This window comes from Carassius auratus, unplaced genomic scaffold (genome assembly GCF_003368295.1).
Source record: "Carassius auratus strain Wakin unplaced genomic scaffold, ASM336829v1 scaf_tig00013922, whole genome shotgun sequence".
In the NCBI taxonomy this organism is placed as follows: Eukaryota; Metazoa; Chordata; class Actinopteri; order Cypriniformes; family Cyprinidae; genus Carassius; species Carassius auratus.
This window is the reverse complement of record NW_020524462.1, coordinates 1-22,379: the sequence shown is the minus strand read 5'-3', so window position 1 is coordinate 22,379 and position 22,379 is coordinate 1. Positions and strand designations below refer to the sequence as shown.

The 22,379-nt window shown below is 39.4% G+C and overlaps 2 protein-coding genes across 2 annotated transcripts; both read right to left on the bottom strand.

Annotated features, from left to right (window-relative positions):
• Window positions 1–1,351: 1,351 nt before the first annotated feature.
• LOC113074210 (structural maintenance of chromosomes protein 1B-like) lies at window positions 1,352–18,318 on the bottom strand. Its single transcript, XM_026246966.1, has 25 exons — window positions 18,122–18,318; window positions 17,433–17,621; window positions 17,235–17,347; window positions 16,939–17,142; window positions 16,625–16,863; window positions 16,108–16,366; window positions 14,389–14,529; window positions 14,168–14,250; window positions 13,770–13,977; window positions 10,424–10,609; window positions 10,106–10,291; window positions 9,858–10,004; window positions 9,482–9,619; window positions 9,271–9,387; window positions 8,920–9,026; window positions 8,656–8,797; window positions 8,350–8,495; window positions 8,098–8,251; window positions 7,900–7,995; window positions 7,659–7,815; window positions 6,573–6,727; window positions 6,330–6,481; window positions 6,148–6,217; window positions 5,954–6,064; window positions 1,352–1,593 (listed from the first exon to the last, which is right to left on the bottom strand). The coding sequence occupies exons 1-25, from the start codon at window positions 18,228–18,230 to the stop codon at window positions 1,498–1,500; spliced, it is 3,705 nt and encodes a 1,234-aa protein (XP_026102751.1). The 5' UTR covers window positions 18,231–18,318; the 3' UTR covers window positions 1,352–1,497.
• Window positions 18,319–18,729: 411 nt separating this feature from the next.
• On the bottom strand, window positions 18,730–21,315 carry LOC113074212 (carboxypeptidase A2-like). The gene is made up of 11 exons (XM_026246967.1): window positions 21,251–21,315; window positions 21,069–21,096; window positions 20,845–20,979; window positions 20,569–20,667; window positions 20,371–20,472; window positions 20,196–20,297; window positions 20,009–20,119; window positions 19,532–19,622; window positions 19,261–19,460; window positions 19,042–19,126; window positions 18,730–18,959 (listed from the first exon to the last, which is right to left on the bottom strand). The coding sequence occupies exons 1-11, from the start codon at window positions 21,313–21,315 to the stop codon at window positions 18,772–18,774; spliced, it is 1,206 nt and encodes a 401-aa protein (XP_026102752.1). The 3' UTR covers window positions 18,730–18,771.
• Window positions 21,316–22,379: the final 1,064 nt, after the last annotated feature.

Below are 22,379 nucleotides of genomic sequence, written 5' to 3'. Positions count from 1 at the left end.
ACCACTTTCAACACAAAATTCAATGGTTTTGCCACGTAAAGGTGACAATGAAGAGTGACCTAAATTCTTTTACAGGTACTTGGTGCACAGTATTGTCAAAGGAATAACCTTCTGTTGCAGGAACAGTGGGATTCCTGGAGTCACACAATAGATTCCTCAAGGTCCTGTTCACTCTGTGAATCTGAGCCAACAGTAGGGTGGGGGTGTCTGGAAACACCTGATGCATAAAAAATACATTAAACAATGTAGGTATAACATTTAAGAATAAAAAATACAAATAAAAAACTAACTTTTTTAATCTCCCCATCGTTGAATTTGTCTTGCACTTTCATGTCATTATCTAGGTTGGAACATAACTTCTCTCGCGCCTGCTCTAAAGCCTGCAATCCCATCCAAAGAAGATCCCTTTCCCTCTCCAAGTGCTTCAGGTTCTTCACCTGCAAACAAAACTCATTCGCTTACATTTTAAAATGTAAAACAAAACAAACCAACAGACAAAAAATCAGCGATTATATTAGCGTTTGTTTGCATAGCTGCCTCAAAAAAAATAAAATTGCGTTGTGTGGAGTAAACAAAATAAAAATAGATCACAGTGTGTGAGTAAAGTAGATGTGAACTTTGGATATTCCCCTCAGAGATGGACAGGAATGTCGTGACGAACTGTGATTGTTGACATCTGTGAATATGAATAGCTGGTTTGAAAGAAATACTCACGCAAATTTTACTCTAGTTTTTAAAATTAGATTACAAACTTACTATACCATTTAAGCTGCGGTACATACTATACATGAGTGAAATGTATGCTTGTCACCTTTTCTAAACAATGTGAATGCGTTTAGTACATCTAAAAACAGTCATATACAGTCACTTCAGTTACACTACATTTGTATTACTTTGACTAAAGTATAATTAAGAAACAAAATACGTAACAAATAACCAAACAAGAAAAAAAAACTAACCCAGAGGAAGAAACGCAATGCATCCAGACTGGTAGGACTTTTCCTGAGAGGGACCATGACTACAGTGTAAGATGACATTGGAGTTGCTAAGGAAAGCAAATCTTTATATTTCAGGAGACAAGAAGAGAAGCAGGGACAAAGAAAGAGAGAATAGAACAACAGAGGCTGATGTTTTGCTGAAACCCCACCATAGTGACAGAGAGACACCGACGTGCACAGCTACTAATAAAGAATGACAGAAACCTTCACAAATGCAAACAGTAAAACTGTATTAAAATCACTTTCCACATTGAACAAATGTAAACTGGCATTTAACAATAACACATAAAACTGCTTTAACAACAAGGTGCATCACAGAACAACCTCTTAAATATTCAAATGTCAATACAAAAACAAAGTAAAAACAGATCAAACCTGTTAAATGAGAATGAGGAGATCTTTAGGTAATTAAACTGAACAGTTCCACATTCAAACTTTTAGATGTTTTAAATGATTTTAACAATGAATAATTTATCTTTCATTATCAGCCGTCCACCCATCATTTGTCCTTCTCTCTGTCTGTGGCATTCTCCTCATTGAGTGGGTAAGGTGTGAGGTCCAGGGTGAGCAGACGGCTAAACATGCATTCATCAAACTGTGACAGGAAGCAAAAAGAAAAAAATGGTGCATGACAAATGAGACCATTAAGATGAACCAAAATGACATCTTTAATTTTTTACAATAAACTTGATAAATTTGTAAATATTATAATAAAATATTATTTCCAATTTTACCTAAATATTTTGTTGGATTCCCCTGTTTTTTAAGAACAATATGGAGTTCATACAATACCTTTCAAAAGTTTGGGATAAGTATGTTTTGAGGAATTAAAAAAATGTAGCAAGGGCACATCAAATGTCCCTAAAATACAGACATTTATAATGTTACAAAAGATTTATGTTTCAAATAAATGATGTTCCTTTGGACTTGCAATTTTTCAATGAGACCTGGAAAAAAAAGTATGTGTAATGGCTGCTGAAAATTCAGCTTTGCCACAGGAATGAATAATATTTTCAAATACATAAAGAAAACATGCATATTAAATTGTAATATTTCACAATATTACTGTTTTTGTTGTACTTTTTTTAATCAAATAAATGCACACTTTCCGAGCATAAGACTTTCCTCAAAAACATTAAAAAAATCGTACCAAACCAAACTTTTGAACTGTAATGTCCATTTTGATTTGTGTTGAAGCCATTTTACTCATAAACTTACACAAACTGAATGTTAATTATTAGGGCTGTCAATTATTCACGTTGTTTCCACACACATTCACAATAATGAATAGATCTGTCTCCAGCAGTAGATATATACAGTCAGCAAGCGGATGGTTTAGGTTTTACATTTTATTTTTCAAGATTCAAGATTAATATTCGTCACATACACAATTATATAGAGCACATATAACCAGCCGTGAAATGTGAGTATCTCCATGTGGTCCTGTACGATATTGCAACTTGATTTCTCTAACATGTAAAAAGGCTCTTTGCTGTTGCACTGTACACATACTAAAAAAATTCTAATTTTTCTTTCATTTGTGCTTATATGGGCTCCTTTGGCAACCCTTTGGAGTTTCTAAGTGTCCTTTTTTTAGAAAGACATTTAAATTTATCTTGAAAAAAGCTTGCAGAAAATCCATATATTTGAGAATCACCCTTTAATCTTTTGGTTTACTTTGCTGGATATAGCAAATGACGACAAAATAATCATTTGAAACCAGATAAATGGTCTATGCTTAATTTTATGAAGTGTGCAATTATTCCCAATTAAATCACATTTAATTAATTAGACAATTTTTTTTAATCAATTGACAGCCCTAGTAATTATATAGTTTAATAGTTCAATATTATTTCAAAAACTGGAAAACTGTGTAGAATGAGCAGGTGTGTCCAAATCTTTGACAAATGTGACCCTGGACCACAAATTTTTGGAAACTGAGATCTATAAATCGCCTGAGAGCTGAATAAATGAGCTTTTCATTGATGTATTGTTTGGTAGGACAATATTTGGCTGAGATACAACTATTTGAAAATCTGGAATATGAGGGTGCCAAAAATAATTAAAAAAAATCCAAATATTGAGAAAATCACCTTTAAAGTTGTCCAAATGAAATTCTTAGAAATGCATTTTACTTATCAAAAATGAAAGGTTTAATATATTTACAGTAGGAAATGTACAAATTATCTTCATGGAACATGATGTTTACTTAATATTCTAATGATTTTTGGCATAAAAGAAAAATGTATCATTTTGGCCCATACAGTGTATTTTTGGCTATTGCTACAAATAAACCCGTGCTACTTAACACTGGCTTTGTGCTCCAGGGTCACAAATATTGTATATACTGTGTGACGAGTCAGCTGCCTCCTCCCTGATTGTCACCGGCACCCCGTCCTAAATCGCCGCCCTTCACCAGGCTCCCGACTGGAGTGGGTGTGTGAGAGGAGGGGCGCTGGACGAGTCAGGGCTGGCGGCGTGTGATGGGGCACACCTGGAGGAAGTGGAGCCTCATTACCGCCGCTGTTTAAAAGCCCAACGCGCCTCTCCTCAGGAGACCGGTCTCTTCCCCGTGCATGCACACTGGTGTCCTCGTGGGTCCAGGAAGGGTGCGTTGAGGGACTCCCGCGCCACCAAGACGTGAGCTGCCGGACCCGCGATCCGGATGGGAACCGCACCCGTATACACGGCCGACGGGCCAGGATGCCGGGCCGTCCATCCCCTACCAGCGCCGCGGCCAACGAGAGAGACGCGGCCGCTAGGAGAAGCCGCCGCCCCTCGCGCCCCGGACCAAGGAGGGGAGCGCGTGCGGCCGCCGGACTCCGCCCCTTGCCTGGACCCTTCCTTGATGAACACTGCCCGACCTACACAAATCCCGCAGCACGACGAGGACACCAGATTCCCTGTTATTTTGGACACTGTGCATGCACACTGGTGTCCTCGTGGGTCCAGGAAGGGTGCGTTGAGGGACTCCCGCGCCACCAAGACGTGAGCTGCCGGACCCGCGATCCGGATGGGAACCGCACCCGTATACACGGCCGACGGGCCAGGATGCCGGGCCGTCCATCCCCTACCAGCGCCGCGGCCAACGAGAGAGACGCGGCCGCTAGGAGAAGCCGCCGCCCCTCGCGCCCCGGACCAAGGAGGGGAGCGCGTGCGGCCGCCGGACTCCGCCCCTTGCCTGGACCCTTCCTTGATGAACACTGCCCGACCTACACAAATCCCGCAGCACAACGAGGACACCAGATTCCCTGTTATTTTGGACACTTTCCCCCTTTTGGCCACTTTTATTCCCTTTGTTTTATGATTTCTGTTAATAAAAGCCTCTCCGAGGCCTGACGCCACGCCCACTGTGTCTGTCTTGTGCTCCTCCCGTGACACTGGTGGAGAATGCGGGCAGGCGGAGCCTAGACAGCGCAGTTGGGAAACGTCTGGTGACGTCACCCCCTCTCGCTTGCAAACGTTCGTGAGAACCCAGACTGGGACGGAGGAAAACTGGGGACAGCCTCCCAGCCACACAAGGGGTAAGTGACTTTTTCGATTGTCATTTTACCCTGTGGTTGGTTGAGGCTGTCACTAAAACCCGGTTTCTCTGTCCCTGTTCTGGTGCGCTGCGAGAGGGAGGACCGCCCGGAGAGGAAGCCCCGCCCACTCCGACCGTTTGGAGCCTGGTTGAGGATGGTAGCACTCCCGTGTGGGTGGCGCCCTGGGGACGGGGATGTCGCTTGGGAGGGGGAATGTGACGAGTCAGCTGCCTCCTCCCTGATTGTCACCGGCACCCCGTCCTAAATCGCCGCCCTTCACCAGGCTCCCGACTGGAGTGGGTGTGTGAGAGGAGGGGCGCTGGACGAGTCAGGGCTGGCGGCGTGTGATGGGGCACACCTGGAGGAAGTGGAGCCTCATTACCGCCGCTGTTTAAAAGCCCAACGCGCCTCTCCTCAGGAGACCGGTCTCTTCCCCGTGCATGCACACTGGTGTCCTCGTGGGTCCAGGAAGGGTGCGTTGAGGGACTCCCGCGCCACCAAGACGTGAGCTGCCGGACCCGCGATCCGGATGGGAACCGCACCCGTATACACGGCCGACGGGCCAGGATGCCGGGCCGTCCATCCCCTACCAGCGCCGCGGCCAACGAGAGAGACGCGGCCGCTAGGAGAAGCCGCCGCCCCTCGCGCCCCGGACCAAGGAGGGGAGCGCGTGCGGCCGCCGGACTCCGCCCCTTGCCTGGACCCTTCCTTGATGAACACTGCCCGACCTACACAAATCCCGCAGCACGACGAGGACACCAGATTCCCTGTTATTTTGGACACTGTGCATGCACACTGGTGTCCTCGTGGGTCCAGGAAGGGTGCGTTGAGGGACTCCCGCGCCACCAAGACGTGAGCTGCCGGACCCGCGATCCGGATGGGAACCGCACCCGTATACACGGCCGACGGGCCAGGATGCCGGGCCGTCCATCCCCTACCAGCGCCGCGGCCAACGAGAGAGACGCGGCCGCTAGGAGAAGCCGCCGCCCCTCGCGCCCCGGACCAAGGAGGGGAGCGCGTGCGGCCGCCGGACTCCGCCCCTTGCCTGGACCCTTCCTTGATGAACACTGCCCGACCTACACAAATCCCGCAGCACGACGAGGACACCAGATTCCCTGTTATTTTGGACACTTTCCCCCTTTTGGCCACTTTTATTCCCTTTGTTTTATGATTTCTGTTAATAAAAGCCTCTCCGAGGCCTGACGCCACGCCCACTGTGTCTGTCTTGTGCTCCTCTCGTGACAACTGACAACAGTAAGATTTGACTGGGAGTGTTAATGTGTCAAAATACAGTACATTTTTATATCTGAATTCGGTTTACTACTATATAGATGAACAACTAGACTCAAAACTTAGATTTCATGGGGTTTCTAAATGGAGTTCAAGTGATGAAATTGATGTGATACAGTAAAAATATGTGGATGTGTATACCATTGAATAGACTCCAAGAAGAGCATCGGCCCGCGAGTAGAACTCCTCCTTCAGGGAGATCACAATGATCTGGCAGCTCTCTCTGGACATCATCCGGAAAAATCCTGTAACCTGCATGGAAACTGATGTCTCTCCATCATGGCAGATAGAGAATATCAGAAAAGCACTTTATTAAAAACTGAGGTTCGTCTTACCTTGCTGATATTCGTGTTGTCCAGGGCAGCATCCACCTCATCCAGCACAAAAAACGGGGCAGGGCGAAAGCTAAAAATGAAACGAAGATGATCTTTACAGTTTTCTCCAACAGTAAATACATGTCTATTTTCAGATATTACTTTACAATAAAATCTGTCAATGGGTTTAAGTGGCTGTTCACCTGTGAATGGCAAAGACCAAAGCGAGAGCGGCGATGGCCTTCTCTCCACCTGACAGGTTGTCCATGGCCATGAAACGTTTCCCAGGAGCCACACAGTTATAGTTGATGCCATCCAGGTAGGGCTCATTTGGATTCTCAGCACTAAGAATAGCCTAAAGAACATGTGCATACAAGCAAAGTGTGATACAACAATAAAATGAATGAACAAGTAACTGAATGAACAAGTAAGAGTCGAGTATGGACCTGAGCGCTGGTGTTCCTGCAGAGTTTCTTGTAGATCTGGTCAATGACCACAGACACGTGTTCAAAGCACTGACTGAAGAGATGGAAGCGTTTGGACTTCACTTGCTCAAACTCCTGACTGCATTTCTTAGTGGTGTGTGTGCTGGTCTCAAATGCTGATTTATAGAGGGTTTATGATTATAAAGGGGTAAAAGTACACAAACATGATTATGTTTTTATGTCAATGATGGATGTTACAACAACAAACTTAAGCTGAAATCAGTTATTAAAGTTAACAATTGTTAACACTTAACCAAATTCTTCCTACTTCCTTCCAATGTATTATTATTATGAAACGCTAAATGGGAGTGGAATGCAATTACCATTTAATTTTTGTAATAGTAAACTACTTGAAAAATGAAACCAGTCTGTTCTACACTACAAAAGGTCAAATAAATACAACAATGCAACTGAGAAAATGTTTAGTTTTAGGTCAAATTTTAGATATATGCAAGAGGTTGTCAATAAAGCCAGTTCTGTGATTATTAATAAATCTTCATCACGTGCTTTCAGATGGAGCAGCATTTACTACACCAAGCCATAGTTCATGAACAAGCTTCACAAAATGGGGTTCATAATCGCACAATAATGGAATCGAAGATATCGTTCTGTGATAATGACAGATGTTTGCGTAGCTTCTCAGTGAACTATGGCTCGGTGAAGTAAATGCTGCTCCATCTGAAAACATGTTTTTACTCTAAACTCACTTCATTACATTAGTTAGTTTCTGTGAGATGTGGCTTCTTAAACAGAATAAGGCATGCAACATATTTCATAGTATTCTGAGCAGTGATAAAGGCTATGATGATTAGCATTGCATTATTATAGACTTTATATTATACTACAGGGCTGTTGAATGCTTGAATATGATTGGCAATTATTTTTAGGGTAATGCACAGTGTCATTTTGATTTATCGTGCATCCCTATTTACTTCCCACTCTCTTTCATCTGCATTATTAGGACAGTTGAGCAAAACTGTAGGTCTTCAATTTTAGTTGTAGTAGTCCACACCCTCATATAAAAATATTAATATATTTGTCCCTTACCATCCATGACTTCTCGAAAGCTGTCCTTCACCTCTCTGATCTTCTCTAGAGCTTTCAGGTTGGGAGCTCTGGACATCATGATCTTAGACTCCAAAGAGGAAACGCCCTCTTTGAGCTTCTCCAACTCAGCTTCTACTTCACTCTCTTCAGTGAGGGTCTACATACACATAATAAAATCCAAAACAACTCTCCCACAAAAGAATGACTGCTCTGAGTGCCAGTTTTAGTGTCATGTTTTCACCTTAAGGCCACTGTCCAGTGTTGAATAATCAAACACCATCTGCGCCTCTCGTTCATAAATGTCCAGAGTACTGATGCTCTGAGACTCTGAGTCCAGCTGCAATAAAGTTTGAGTAAACTTAACAACAGAATAATAAAATAATAATAGGGAATAATCTGTGCTGCCTTTCTTCAAACCGATTTGACCCTCTGTTTGCACCTGTATGTCACTGATGTCATCTATTGCTCCAGAGATCAGTGTCAACGGGAGGCCGTCTATCTTACAGCCCAGCAGCAGGTTGTGTTTGCTCAGTCGCAGCTGTTCCAGAGCAGCCTCAGTGCAGATAGTTTCTTTCTGAAGCTTCATTAGCACCCTTCGGACAAACACAAGCAATAAAAACAGATTCAGAAAATAAATCAAATCAACAATGGTCGAAGCATTGTTTTGCAGATCAACCATTATCATGCCCACTTTGATTTCTCCTGGAGGCCTTTAAGAGTCTTGTCAAACTCTGTCTTGGCATCTTTAACAACAGTTGTCTTTTCTGACAGCTGGTTGTTCAGCTCGATGAGATTTGATTGCGTCTCCTCCACAGCTATCAAAAGTCTGTCTTCCACCTGGTGGAGATGTGGGAAACAGACATTAGTCCTTCAAATACTAAAAGTACAACAGCAAAAACCAAATATGCCAGAACCATTTTATATATCCAGTCCAACATAACACAATTCCTATAATTTCCTGTAGTTTCTCTGAAAATAGTGAAATAAATGAGCTTGCCTCTTTCAAGCTGATAACAACGTTCTCCTCTTTTCTTATGGTCTCTTCTATCTTCTTCATCTGTTTGACAAGTTTCTCCAGCTGAGCCTGTTCATACTCTATCTGGGTACTTAGACGTGTATGCTGGGACTCAAACTGCAGGCTGGACAATCAGGAGATTTAAGAAGTAAGAATTAGTTTGCATTACCATTTCATGCTATATTGTATAAACGCACACATGGCCACAGCTGTAATATGGCCAGGCTCCATTTATGCAGGTCTTACCGCTTCTTCTCAAGCTCCTGCTGCATTCGGAGATAATCCTGCTCATACTCACGGATATTAACCACACCAATCTCTGTGCAAAAGTCCGCAAACACAACATCCTCCAACTAAGAAGAAAGAAATCAACAGAACTATGTATGAAGGAAAGAATCACTTAAGATCGACAAATTTTATACATCTGTGCCACCTTGCTATCATTACTGGCATGAATCACTGAAAAGCCTATACTGGTCATTCACTGAAAGATTTTTCCAGCGCTCGAAAACTATTATAAAACTCATTGATATTTCCAGGTTTCCGTGAACACAGAACAACACTGCAAGAGATGATGTTACACTTAAATGAAATGACCTGATTAATTTTGTTTCTGACGGCCTTCATCTCATTATCCTTTAGTTCTACACTCTCAGTCTGTGTCTCAATCTGGGCCTCAAGGTTGGAGAGCTCACTTCTGAGTTTGGAAATCTCCTGTAGTTCACACACACACACACACACACAGCTTACACAAGCGTATCAGAGCGGTTTAAAAGTCATGAAATTAAGTATAGAGTGTGTGACTTGCAGCCTGGCAAGCTGGGATGCTCTTCTTGCTGATGGAGTCCAGTTCTGAGTTGGAGTATTTGAGGCGAGTCTGGTTTCCCTGAGACTGAGCCCTGATCTGTTTTAGATCCACTTCCTTACGCTTCAGCTTCATCAGGGCCTGCACATAAATCAACAACATTAGCATACATTATGTCACAATAAACCAGAAGTTATAAATCTATTCCATACTAATGAGAATTTTTATTCAAGGTACCCCCGCACACAATGAAATCTCACTGGTCCAAAATATTGCTCCATACAGCTGCATATTAAACATTGTTCGGTAATGCAATGAGAAATATTTTTCCCTGAATATCTGCTGTCACACATTTCTATTAGTAAGCTAAGACACTTACACGCAACTCAGATGACAGTTGATCCTTCTCTTCCTTCAGCTTGTTCATATCCTTCTCCTCCCAGCGTCGAGCTTTACTGCGCAGGTCTAAGGAGCCTCCTGAAATCACTCCAGACTTGCGAAACAAGGTGCCATCAAGAGCCACCGTCTAAAGAAATTTTACACATGTAACATGCCATAGATGTTTAGGATCAATGACAGTCAATACGATTGGCCTAAAATGTTGGTGATCTGGTCGCACGCACTCACCTGAAGGCGCTCAGGGCCATCAAAGGCAATGCGACGGGCATCTTTCAGCGTTTCACACACCAACGAGTTCCCACACACATATTGGATCACTCTCTTAAGCAGAGGGGCACTTTGAGCACACTGAACTACATCCACCACCAACTTGGCTCCCTGCACTTCCCTCAGACGCTCATTTAGAGGCCGCACCTGATGCGCATATTGGGAAAGAACCCACTTTAGTAATGGAATCATATAAAAGATGTTGAAATTTTTTATTCAAATGCTAATAAAAATAAAAGCATAATTACTCATTTTGAAGGGCTTTCACTGATCACTTACATCTATATAGTCAATAGGAAGGAATGTCTCTGGTTCGGCTCTTTCTTCTTTTAGAAATCGGATGCAGTCATGAGCCACTTTGGCAGATGTGACAACAATAGCATTCATATTCTTGCCAAACACCTTGGTGACAGCGACCTGGTATTTCTTGTGGATGGGCTGGCACAAATCCACTAGTCGGCCATACTGAAAACAGTCAAGAAACCAGCAGCAGATATTTTTTGATCCAATGCCAAAAGATGCATAAAACTACAATATCTGACTTAGGTCAGCAAGATGAGTTTTGTTTACATATTTAAATTTAATGTTAAATATTTTTCATAGGTTATTACTCAGGGTCTGCACTCAGTTTGTGATATTCCTGTTGATATACAGTATTTTAGAGTAAACAGTAGACAGGCAACAATACAGTTAGCCCACAGTTCAATAAATACCACAGTTTTTTAACTACAGGTTTCTTTTACACTTTAATTTAAAATTTAAAGTTCTAACTTAATTTAACTTCTCTGAGCATGTTTAGGCCCTCAAAAATACAAATAATTTTGGAGAACAATCTGAGCAATTCCAATAGGGTTCTTGCACCACCGGTGCTCGGGCCATAATAAATTTAATTTTAATTGAAAAATAACCATTATTTTATAGTACAACTGTAAAATTTCACTACTTATAATTTAGTTTTAATTTCTTTGCTCATGGATGTTAAAATATGAAACATGTCCATAATTCAAAACACACTCACTCCAGTGAATCGCGGGGTTAAGCGCAGAGAATGCATTCATGCTCCTTTGTGTGTAGGGCAGAGCAGAGCACAACCCAACACTTTTTTTAGCAAAGCAAAAGAACCAAAGCAAAACTATCTAAATCTTGAAAACTTTAAAATTTGTGAAATAGGTTAAAATAATAAACAGATGGGTCTCATTTTAAACAAACACTAAAAACCGAGATGACAAATTTCTTCCAGTCAGATATTTACTTTTGCTATGGTTTAAGAAATGTTCAGCCCTACCTTGAAACGATATTTGGACTTTGGCTTGTTTTTTCCTTTATACAGTGATGGTATGGCAAGGAAAGAATACTACATTTTGTAAATTTTGTTATTTGGAAATGTTTAAATCTTGTAGTAATACAATTAACCCAGCGTTTGTGCCCTGCTCATCCTGTACATGTGAAATGCTTTTTACACACTGTTTCCCGAGTGAAAACAGTGCCACATTCAAACAGACTCTCATGCAAATCTCATGCAGAATCTCGGGCAGCCCCAAGTTATTTGTGCACTGCTGCTGCCTCATGTACTAAGACAAATGAACCAGTAGAAAACATTACCATCTACATCTACATCTATGCTGCTCAGTGCTCCTGTAGCCTACACTGAAGACATAGATCGCCCTCTCACGGCTGGAGACTGTAATGTTTTCTCTTGGTTCTTGATTCTAAATAAATGTGACTTATAGTCCAGTGCGACTTATATATGTTTTTTTCCTCATGACGTATTTTTGGACTGATGCGACTTATACTCAGGTGCAACTTATAGTCCGAAATAAAAACAGTACTTGCCAGATATGTATTACTATTGTTCAGCAGAATGTACATAGCCTACTACTGCTACAAAGAAACAAACATTATTTTTAAGGAATAATCACAAAACATTTCTTCCATGTAGTGTTGGGCGATATGGTTATTTTTCAAATCGTCATATCGTCAGCCCGTGAGATCGAGGATACTCAATATTATCGTGCCTGGGTGGAGCAAGAGAGAGACTCTTTGTTCCTGTCATAGCATAACTGTTTGGTGTTTTAAACCGCGCAGGTGCACGAGAGAGCGCCTATGGAATCACCAATAATCGAAAAAATATACTTTCAAACATCCTGATAAACTAACTTTAAATATAAAAATACTGTATTTAAAACAACTAGTTCATATATAGTCGGACGCAACTGTCATATCACGCGTCCTGTGACAATAAGTCCTGCTGGAAGTTATCAGTCTAAATGTTCTGTAAAGTCCGTAAACGGTGAAAATCAATAGTAGATTTCATTTAAAGTCCAGCAGTTTAACACTAATATTGGGCATAAATGAACACATTAAATATAAAGTATTTAAAACACGGAAGTTCATTTGTTCGGAGTAAGTTGAATTGAACTGATGCATCAGTCATACAGCGCTCTGGACCGCGCGCATTATGACGAGACAGACGCACCGCCACAAAAACAAGAGATGCAATCTAACATAACTGTGGCATTAAACTCAGTTAATGAGGGCTCGTTTAAAATATTGCACATATATAGGCCGTTCAGATTACTTGTTAAAGTGCAATGAAATACCTTATGTCTGCAGACGATGTACGTCTGTTTGTGGATGAAGACTTTGTAATGGCCAAAACTATGTATTTTGCATGCATCACATTATAGTGCGGTGTGCATGAAAATAATAATAAGGCGGCAGAGCGAACTTTCATCCATAGTGATTCTCACATAGTCCTTCTACATCGTCACCACATAGTGTGTGTTATAAGTGATCAGTCTTTAAGAGAAGGACTACGTGAGAACCACTATGGATGAGAAGTTCGCTCTGCCGCCTTGTTATTATTTTGTCTTTAATTAATTTGTAACGCCAAGAAAGAGTTAATCTCTCATGTTTGAGTAGAGCGCGATGCCGTGTAGCAGCCATTAAATGTCAGGGACACCTGAGTTATCCGAGTCAAAGCGGACCACTTCAACGTCTACAGGCTCTAATCCTCCTGCGCTCGCACGTGCGTGTGTGTGTGAAATGCTGTGATGAAGTGAAATAGCTGGGCAGTTTGATAGCCGAATTATAATAAGCAGCCTAATAAAAATAATAGTTATTATTATTATAATCTAATACATTAATAGGAGAATGAGCCTAATATCGTTTTTATTATCGACAGATAAATCTGCTTATGTCGATATCTCTGAATATCGTCGATACACCATACAATCGTCAATCGCCACAACCCTACTTCCATGATTTAACTTTTATAGTAAATTACCAAAAAATGATGTTTGCTTAATTTTCAGTAATTAACTGCAAATGTATAAAATTTAATTTAACCATAAAAAAAATAAAATAAAAAAAAAAGTAGAGAAAACTTAAAACGGAAAAAAACAGAATTCGGATAAATTAAAATGTAAAAAACGGAACTTGGATAAAAAATAAAACGATAAAAAAAATTTATGGATTTCATAGGGCCCTATATGTAGCCACTATGCAAAATTCATACATGTTGGCAGGTCTAGAAATGGAAATTGGGTCACATTATAAATGTCACATAACAGATTTTAATCTGTTAATTGAATTAGGGGTCTGTGTAAGTTGATTGTTCAAGTACCACTGTATCAGGATAAAGTCTCCTGAGGCTTTCCAGGACCTCATCGCGTCTCTGCTGTCGTCGGTTCTCTTGGCTGTCTAGACGAGCGTTTTGCAGCTTGGTCAGCACCTGGGCAAGCTCCTCATTCACCTCCTCCATCCTCACCCGGCCCCTCGCCAGCTCCTCTGTCAACTGCTCCTCCTGCTGCTGCTGCTCCTCAAGACCTTTCCTTCAAAAAATACAAAACATAATGTGACTACTGAATCATGAAAATAAAGAAAAGAAAATGAAAAATAAAAAAAATTTAGTTATTGCGATATTGTCAATAAAAAAAATAAAACAGTTGTTACAAGCTCATAAAATGTCACAACTTTTTGTTTTGACTCTTATTGATGCAGAGGTACATGAGGTAGTCAAACCTAGTAGTGTTGACAAAGTCCTCCAGCTTCTCTGCCCTTCTGCTGAAATCTTCCAAACGAGTCTGAGAGTGTTTAATATTTGCCTGCAAACAATCATTTATATCCTAAAATTAATTATCCACAGCTAAGCCCATTGTCTTTTTTGTGTGTGTGTGTGCCATTTTTGTGTGTAGTCTATGTTTTACATATCTTCATGATGTGGCATAAAGACTGAAGCCTACCTGTATCTCACTTTTCCTCCTCAGGTCAAACTGAAGCTTCTCGCAGTCGGCTTTTACCTCCCAGTGCAGCTTCTCTGCACTTTGGTTAAGAATGGCTCCCTTCTTCCTGGCCAGCTCTTTGAGTTCCTTGTACCGCTCCATCTGCATCAAGAGTGTAACATGTATATAAAATATCTAAATGTTTGAGTCAACCTATTCAAAAATTTGCCTTAATTATGACCTTAAAATTTCAAATGAAAACAGTTTCTGCTATTAAAACATTTCTCATCTGCTGATTCAATCAATGCTATGTCAGTGAGAAAAAAAAACAAAAAACATTCATGTTACTTTTTACCATTCAATACAACCTCAACATATAAAATTCAGCCCCACGCCACTCTTTCAGTGATTATTATTTTCCAGTGCAATTATGTTGTTTTCATAGAGATCCTATTCACAAAACATAAAATTTAACTAGGGATGAACCGACAATTTTTTTTTTGGTCGATACAGATATTGGTCAATTGCATAAAGCAGAGGTTTAAAAAAAAAAAAAATTATCCGTTCCTGCGTTCCTTTGTATTATTACGTTCCAAAACGTGTTTTAAGTAGAAAAATACCAATTAACGTTTTTTTTTTTTTTTTTACTTTTTCTTTGCCTATGATATTAACAATAATATTTTATTAGTATTATTAATTAAAATAATTAAGTTATTATTATCATCATTCAGATATGTAGTAAATAATGTACCTCTCATTCTGCACAAATCCAAATGTTTCCATATTCGCGAAGTATCTGGATGCTAAAGTATTGTTTATCATGTGAACTATAGGCTTTGTTCCTCACTCACATGATCAACGTAAAACATCCTTCTGCACATATAGGCACTGGTCACGCTGAATGACAGAGACTGTACTATGGACTATATATAAATTGAGCAGTGTAACTGTGCATCTTTAACTGTATTTTATTTTGATAATAAACAGGCTGTAATGTTAAGTTAGCAAAATATGTTATATGTGCGTGTGAGTCGCTGATGTGATTAAAAACTATATTGCTTTTGTAAAATAAAGAAAACAGATTTCTGCCATCTAGATTTCCTTTCAGTGAACTTCAGAGCGCGTTACAATACCCTGATACTCATCACAATGTTTTTTCCTTTCGATTTGTTAATCTGTAAATGATGAAGTGAAATATTTTGTGTATAGGCCTATATATTCCTTTTTATGTAGCATATAGTTTTAATCCGTTTTCTCTGTTCACAGAAACACTGCAGGGGCGTGATGTTACCTTGTGTGAATCTGTGTTTTACACTGGATTCATACACACACAAAAAAACCTGCATATAACCTGCCTTTCATTTTCATTTAAATGTAGTCCTAATACTTGGCGGTTTGTGACATATCCTTAGATAAACTAACGCTGGGCACAGCCATTGCAACTTACCTATGATGAATTTACAGCCGAGTGCTTTGGATGCATCATCAGCATCACATTTGCATTCCGTGCTGACAAACTTAATTCTGTACAGATTTTATTTTGGTTATAATTATTTTGCCCAGAGAAAAACGTTGTATTGCGCAACAGACATGCAACTCATTGTCTCCATGCAGTCAATTAATAAACCATCAGTATTGGCCCTTTTCATGCTCTTTCCAATATGCCAATGGCTATAAAATAATAAAAAATTGGCATATAATTATTGGCAGCAGATACATCGGTGCATCCCTAATTTTAACCTGGCTCTCCTCTAGCTGCACTCCATCTCCTCTTTGAGCCGCCTCTTCCTCCATCTGTCTCTCGGAGGTCTTCCAGGTCATCTCCAGCTCAGCCAGCTCGCTCCTTAACTCCTGCAGCTCCTGCTCCTTTTTGGCTTTCTGACTTTGGTTCTTCTGAAGCGATATGCAGGCCTCTTCCACTTTTTGCTCGTGATGGGAGGTGTTCACTTTAGCTTTGATGTACTGAGGCCTCTGCTGATTGAGAATCTGCTCCTGAGATCTGGGAGAAACATTATACAGTGAGACTAATTATATATACATTTTGGTTCAGTTTGATTGAGATTTATTGGAAAACACAATGAAAAAACTTGTTTTTTGAAAATCTTATTTGTGTGTTAATATACATAATTTTTTTTTTTTATATATAAAAATGTAAATGTATAGGCTACATTTAAAAAAAAAATGATCTAAATTATGTATTATTTAAAAAAAACTTTAAAGACACTACCAGTCAAAATGCATTGCTGGTAACTCAAACCTGATCTCCTTCTCCAACTGCTGAAGTTCTCGATTCACGCGCCCATGTTCTTTCTTCTGAGCCTTCACAGATTGTTCATAGACGTCCAGGCTGTTCTTCTGCTGTGCTGCAGCATCCTGCACGACCCGCAGTGATTCTGACTGTGCGTCTATCTTTTTCTCATTGTGGAAAAGCTGAAAGAGGTTCAGCTGGAGTTTGTTTTCTCTGAGTTCATCCACCAGCGCCTGATATTTTTCCGCCTGACAAGATCGAAACAAATACATTGTCAAGAGGATGTAAACATATTGACATCTGACAGGCCTTTAGTTTAGTACCTCAGTTTTATCTTTGAAGACTTGTTTCTTCTCAGCTGTAGCTGCTTTCTTCCTGTTAAAGTGGAACTGGGTGTCCTCTTTGGCTTTCTGCAGGGCCACCAGCTTGGCATCATACTCAGCGCTCAGCTCTCCAGAGCTGCTGATTCGTTCAAACATCTTTGTTCGTTCTTTAGAATTCATCATGGCAATTGACTCAACAGCACCCTGGTGATCAGTGTAAGAATATATATTAACATTATAAATTACCATAAACACCAATAAATAAATGCTACAGCATTTCTTGACCACTGAAGCACCTGATACACCAGACAATTCTTTGCTTTCACCACGATGCCAATCTTCTCCAGCTCTCCAGTGTACTTTGCCAAAGTGACCTGTCTACCATTCACACGATACTCAGAAGATTCCCCTATTAAAAAACAAAAAAATCATAACCACAAAAACAATTAAATATGATTCATCGTATGTTTTAGCTTGAGCTCAATCACACTCACCTGAAATGCGCCTGGTGAAGATAATTTCTTCATCATTGTCTCCACAGTATATCATGCTCACGCTGGCGAAGGTGGACGAGGGTTTGCCGATGTGGGCACCATGGATGAGATCTCTTGTGTGTCTGACACGAAGATTTACTGCTCTCTCTCCCATCACAAATCCAAGAGCATCCATGACATTAGATTTGCCTTGAAATAACAAGAATCAATAATTGCAATCAATACTGAGGATGCCTCCTAAAGATTTTCGCTGCTATTACACTTAATAAACAGTGGTGGTAACGTGGTACACTGATGGTATGAGAAGATAAGGTATTTATGTGGTTTTCTTGATTTATTTTACTTGCCCAGTATAAAATACAAAACTATATATATATATATATATATATATATATATATATATATATATATGCTGCATCTTATATTCCTTATATTTCTTATAAACGGCTTTAGTGCGCAACACGACGTTTTGGCGCCATTAATATTTTTAAAAATTTATTTCATTGCAATCTTTCCCACTCAAGAACATTTTTCTTCAAATGCGTAAATTTATGTAGCACGTTAACCATCTACATAATGTAGGTTATTAGCACATTTACTAATAAGTTGATTAATTCTGTGCTAACGATATACAGTAGCGAACGGTTTTATAAGATTAGCCACGCAAATTAGCTTAATTACCAACTTACCTGATCCATTAGTGCCAATTATGCAATTAAACCTTTTAAAAGGGCCGATAGTTTGTTTTCCTCGCCAGGACTTAAAATTTTCGACGTCTAATTGTTTTAAGAAACCCATGTTTCATTTGTGGATGAGCCAGATAACGGCTTTACTCAATGAAAGCTGCTGACAGGAGAAAAGGTCACGGCGGGAAAACTGCGTCATACTCTATACAGTCTAATCTATGGTCATACTGCCGAATCTGCTGATTCGAAAATCGCCTCAAAGAAAAAAAATTTTTTAGAAGAACTTAATTCTTCCAAAAATAAAAATATCTTAAATATACATCTAGGATTAATTCAGATTACAATTTAAAGTTTTATAATAAAATAATTTATAAATGTACATGTAAATGCACATTCTGACATTTGTATCTTGCCCCAGACTATCTTGATATAAAACAATGTATTCTAAAATAATCATAAAATACGTTTTTGATTTAAAACATACAATAAAATAAATCGATGTATTTTTAAAACTACACTGTGAGGCAAAATAGTAATAAAATAATTGTGAAAGGGTCATATTTTTTCACCAAATGTTTTCATGTTTTTATTCAAAATAACTATTCCAGAAACCGGTGTCAAGAGACCTTTATTGAACCTTCAATACATTTCTCTCAATAAGGGTGATTACGAACATATTGCATAATGTATTTGAGACCGAGCCAGGTCTCCTCTGCAGTGGGGATGATCTGGTTGGCAGGCAGCAGGAAACCGTAGAAGCCTGTATCACGCAATTCAAAGGCAAAGGAATATTTGATGCCAATATTGTAGGTCCAATCGATGCTTCCACCACTTGCTTGGTCTGTAAATATAACAGGCCAGTATCACAATCAGAAAACAGTCAAAAGCCATTGGCACTCAAACAGAGCATGCAGTCTACTTACAGATAATTTTACAGATGCTTCCAACTTGGTATCTGGTGTTATAGAGGGAGGTGAGTTCTTCGATCGCAGCTGTACCCACAGAATGCTACAATAAATGAAAACAACAACACAAAATATTAACAAGAAAATACAAAAAATAAATAATTAACACATCTGAAAATGCGATGATATAAAACAGACCAGATTATAAAAAATGTAAATGGATATGACTTGACTTACAAGCTCAGACTTATCAGGAACGTCTGTGCATGTGTAACCATAGGGATACATTAAGAGTTGGGAGTAAGAGTGCATGGAGATGAAGGATTTGAAATTGCCATGGCCCGTGATGAAGTCAACAACGTTTTTCACTTCAACCTCTGAGTTGGCAAAGGGCCCATGGTAGGACTCGGAACAGGGGTCCTTGCTGGCTCCGGGACCTGGCAGAACATGTCTACAGTTACTGTATATTGTGTACTATTGCAACAAGACAATGATGATATCTACATACCACCAAAACCAGCATCCCAGTTCCTGTTGGGATCAGCACCACGGCAGGAGGAGCCAGAGTTCACGGAGCGAGTTTTACGCCACATACGGTTCTGAATGTAGAGAACATTTTAATGCATGTTCGCTGCATGTTTTTGAATGTTACATTGAGTGATTTTTGGAACAATAATTAATGTATGAAAGGTCTTAAAAATGTGCATGTCAAGATCTCAGAATTTGGTTTATTTTTTGGTACCACTTCTTACAAAATTATTTAATCCTTATTAAGATTAAGATTAATTTAATGTTTATCTTAGAAAAACATTTAAAATAAAATGTATTTCATAACTTACTTTTTTTATGGTCATTAATAGTAAATTTATTTTGGTATTATTTAGTATTATTTATTTAAATTTATGTGGGTGTGATTGCTCAGGAGCCTGGATATTTACTAAAACAAAACGCTACCAACAAGTTAGTTCACCAGCAGGTCACCTACATTTGTGTGAGTAAAAACATATCCATCAGGGTTTGTCACAATCATCAAGTAGATATCCATTTGACCAAGGACAGAGGTCACGGAGGGATCAACCCCATAGTCTGATGCAATCTAAAGCAGAAAAGACCATTATTCCACAAATTGAAAAATATATTTTTTTTTTATCACATTTTTTAATTAATCTTACCTTGTTGGCAATCCACGCAGCAGAAGCCTGAGTAACCCACTCCCTGGAGTGGATTCCAGCATCAACCCAGATCGCTGGTCTACTCACACCACCTGTGCTGAACTGGAATCAGTTTAAGTAGATTAAACAAAACCCGTGTTCACAATCACATAATCTGAACTGTATCAGAACTTACCTTCAGGGCATACATGGGACGGTTCTCATAGGAGTTGCCAATGTGCACTTTAGAGATCAGGTTAGGGTGACTTGCAACAAGGGTGTCCATAAAACTATATAGCTGAAGTGAATAAAATATTATGACATTTGTTGATGTTTAGAAAAGCTTGTCATCTTTTTTATATAATGCAAAAAAAATTCTAGTCCATGTTCGTACAGTCTCCAGGTCATGATAAGCAGCAAAGTTGAAACTCTTGGTGTTGCGCTCCATCTTTGCATTACCAACCATCTCTGCTTTCTCCTTGTCCAAAAGATCCTGAGACACAGAAAAACATTGTAGGCTACAGTTTTATTTGCGTTATTCACAGCTTATATTCTGGGACAAAATGAAAATTCGAAATAGCTTTGTAATTACCAGTGATATTGATTTGATTGATACATTTTGCACAGGCTGATCATTTCAGTTCATGTTTTTGATCTGTGTTTTACTCACCTGCACATCGTTGATCATGACAGTGAAAGGGATGTTGTTTTTCTTGAGGAAGTCCTTGACAGCATACAGACTGGACTGAGGCACACGGATGTCAACAGGCCGTTCAGTTGAGAACCCATGAGTCCAGAAATCCAGCTAGAGGATCATACATATATATGAGCAATAAAAACTGTCAGTGTTCAAGTGAAAACTGAAATATGTCAGCCGATATAAAACAGTCATACCCCAGATTTCCACGTCCTCTTCCAGCTCCTTCAAAGCATGAATGTGGCTTTCAGATTCGGCATGGATTCTGAGAAACTTGGTCTCTATTAAGAAAGAAAATAAGACAATTATACATTATGAACAAGAAACAAAGGCTGACATATGGTAATTGAATTAAGAAAAAAAAAGTATCTGAACTTACCCACTAAAGAGCTCCTCGCAGTGAACTGCTGCCAAGAGCGCAAAGACTGCTAGATAGAGTCTCATGTTCTCCTGTTCTGGGAATGATCTCTACTGTAGGTCTCTTTCAGGAAGAGCTGCTTTTATATACTCAGAGGCATATGTTGAGTTCTCAGTAATATCAGTGCTGATGCAGGCTGAATGATTATTATGCAACAACAAGTGTGTAACTTTTCCAGGTGGAACATTGCTTCAAATTTCTCAGGGCTTCTAAAATAGGTGTGAAAACCCCATTTTATTAACCAATGTCTTTACTACTGACATTCTATGATCCAATTCAACCATACTAAAAAGTTTACATTTTTGTTATTACTGAATAGTGTTGAACTTCTTGATCTCCTGCGTCATATTCTTCATTCAATTTGTCTGAGCTGCGTCCTCTACTGTATGGATGTGAATTTACATTTCCTTCAGCCTGAGGCACATTCATTTCACTTCTGTTGTGAAAAGGGCTTTTACATTTGCAAAATATATTTTTATATTAAAAACAAACAAGCAATGTAACACATTACGTTCCATAAAAAGTAACTAAGTAACGTAATTCGTTTTTTAGGGAATAACTCAATATTGTAATGCATTACTTTTAAAAGTAACTTTACCCAGCACCGGCCATTTCATGAGTGGTTAAAAAAAAAAAAAAAGTTGCTGGATTTGCAAAACACAAATCATTGTGTCTTAAAGTACTGCAAGAACCACACATGCTCAGGCTTTGAACCTTCAATTTGTTGCAGAATAATGTACAGCATACACTAGATTTTATTATCAAAATAGTTGTGGTATCAAAATGTCCGTGTGGTTGTTGTCAAAAATCAGGAGGAGAAGAACTGCTCAACTGGATTTAGAATTAGAGAGTATGGGAAAAACAACACATCATGAATTAATGAAGGTTTCAAGACATAAAAAACCTCAAAGAATGTCAAAAAATGCTTCTGTCTTAAAAGTATGTGTTTTTTTATTTTTATGTGTGAATACATTTTTCTTTAGCATTTTCAAACAATGCTAGTTATAATTCAGTTGCTTACTGCTATCCTTTAAAGGAAAAAATGGAAATTTGAAATGATTTTTTTTACCCCTTTTTTCTTTAGAAAAAA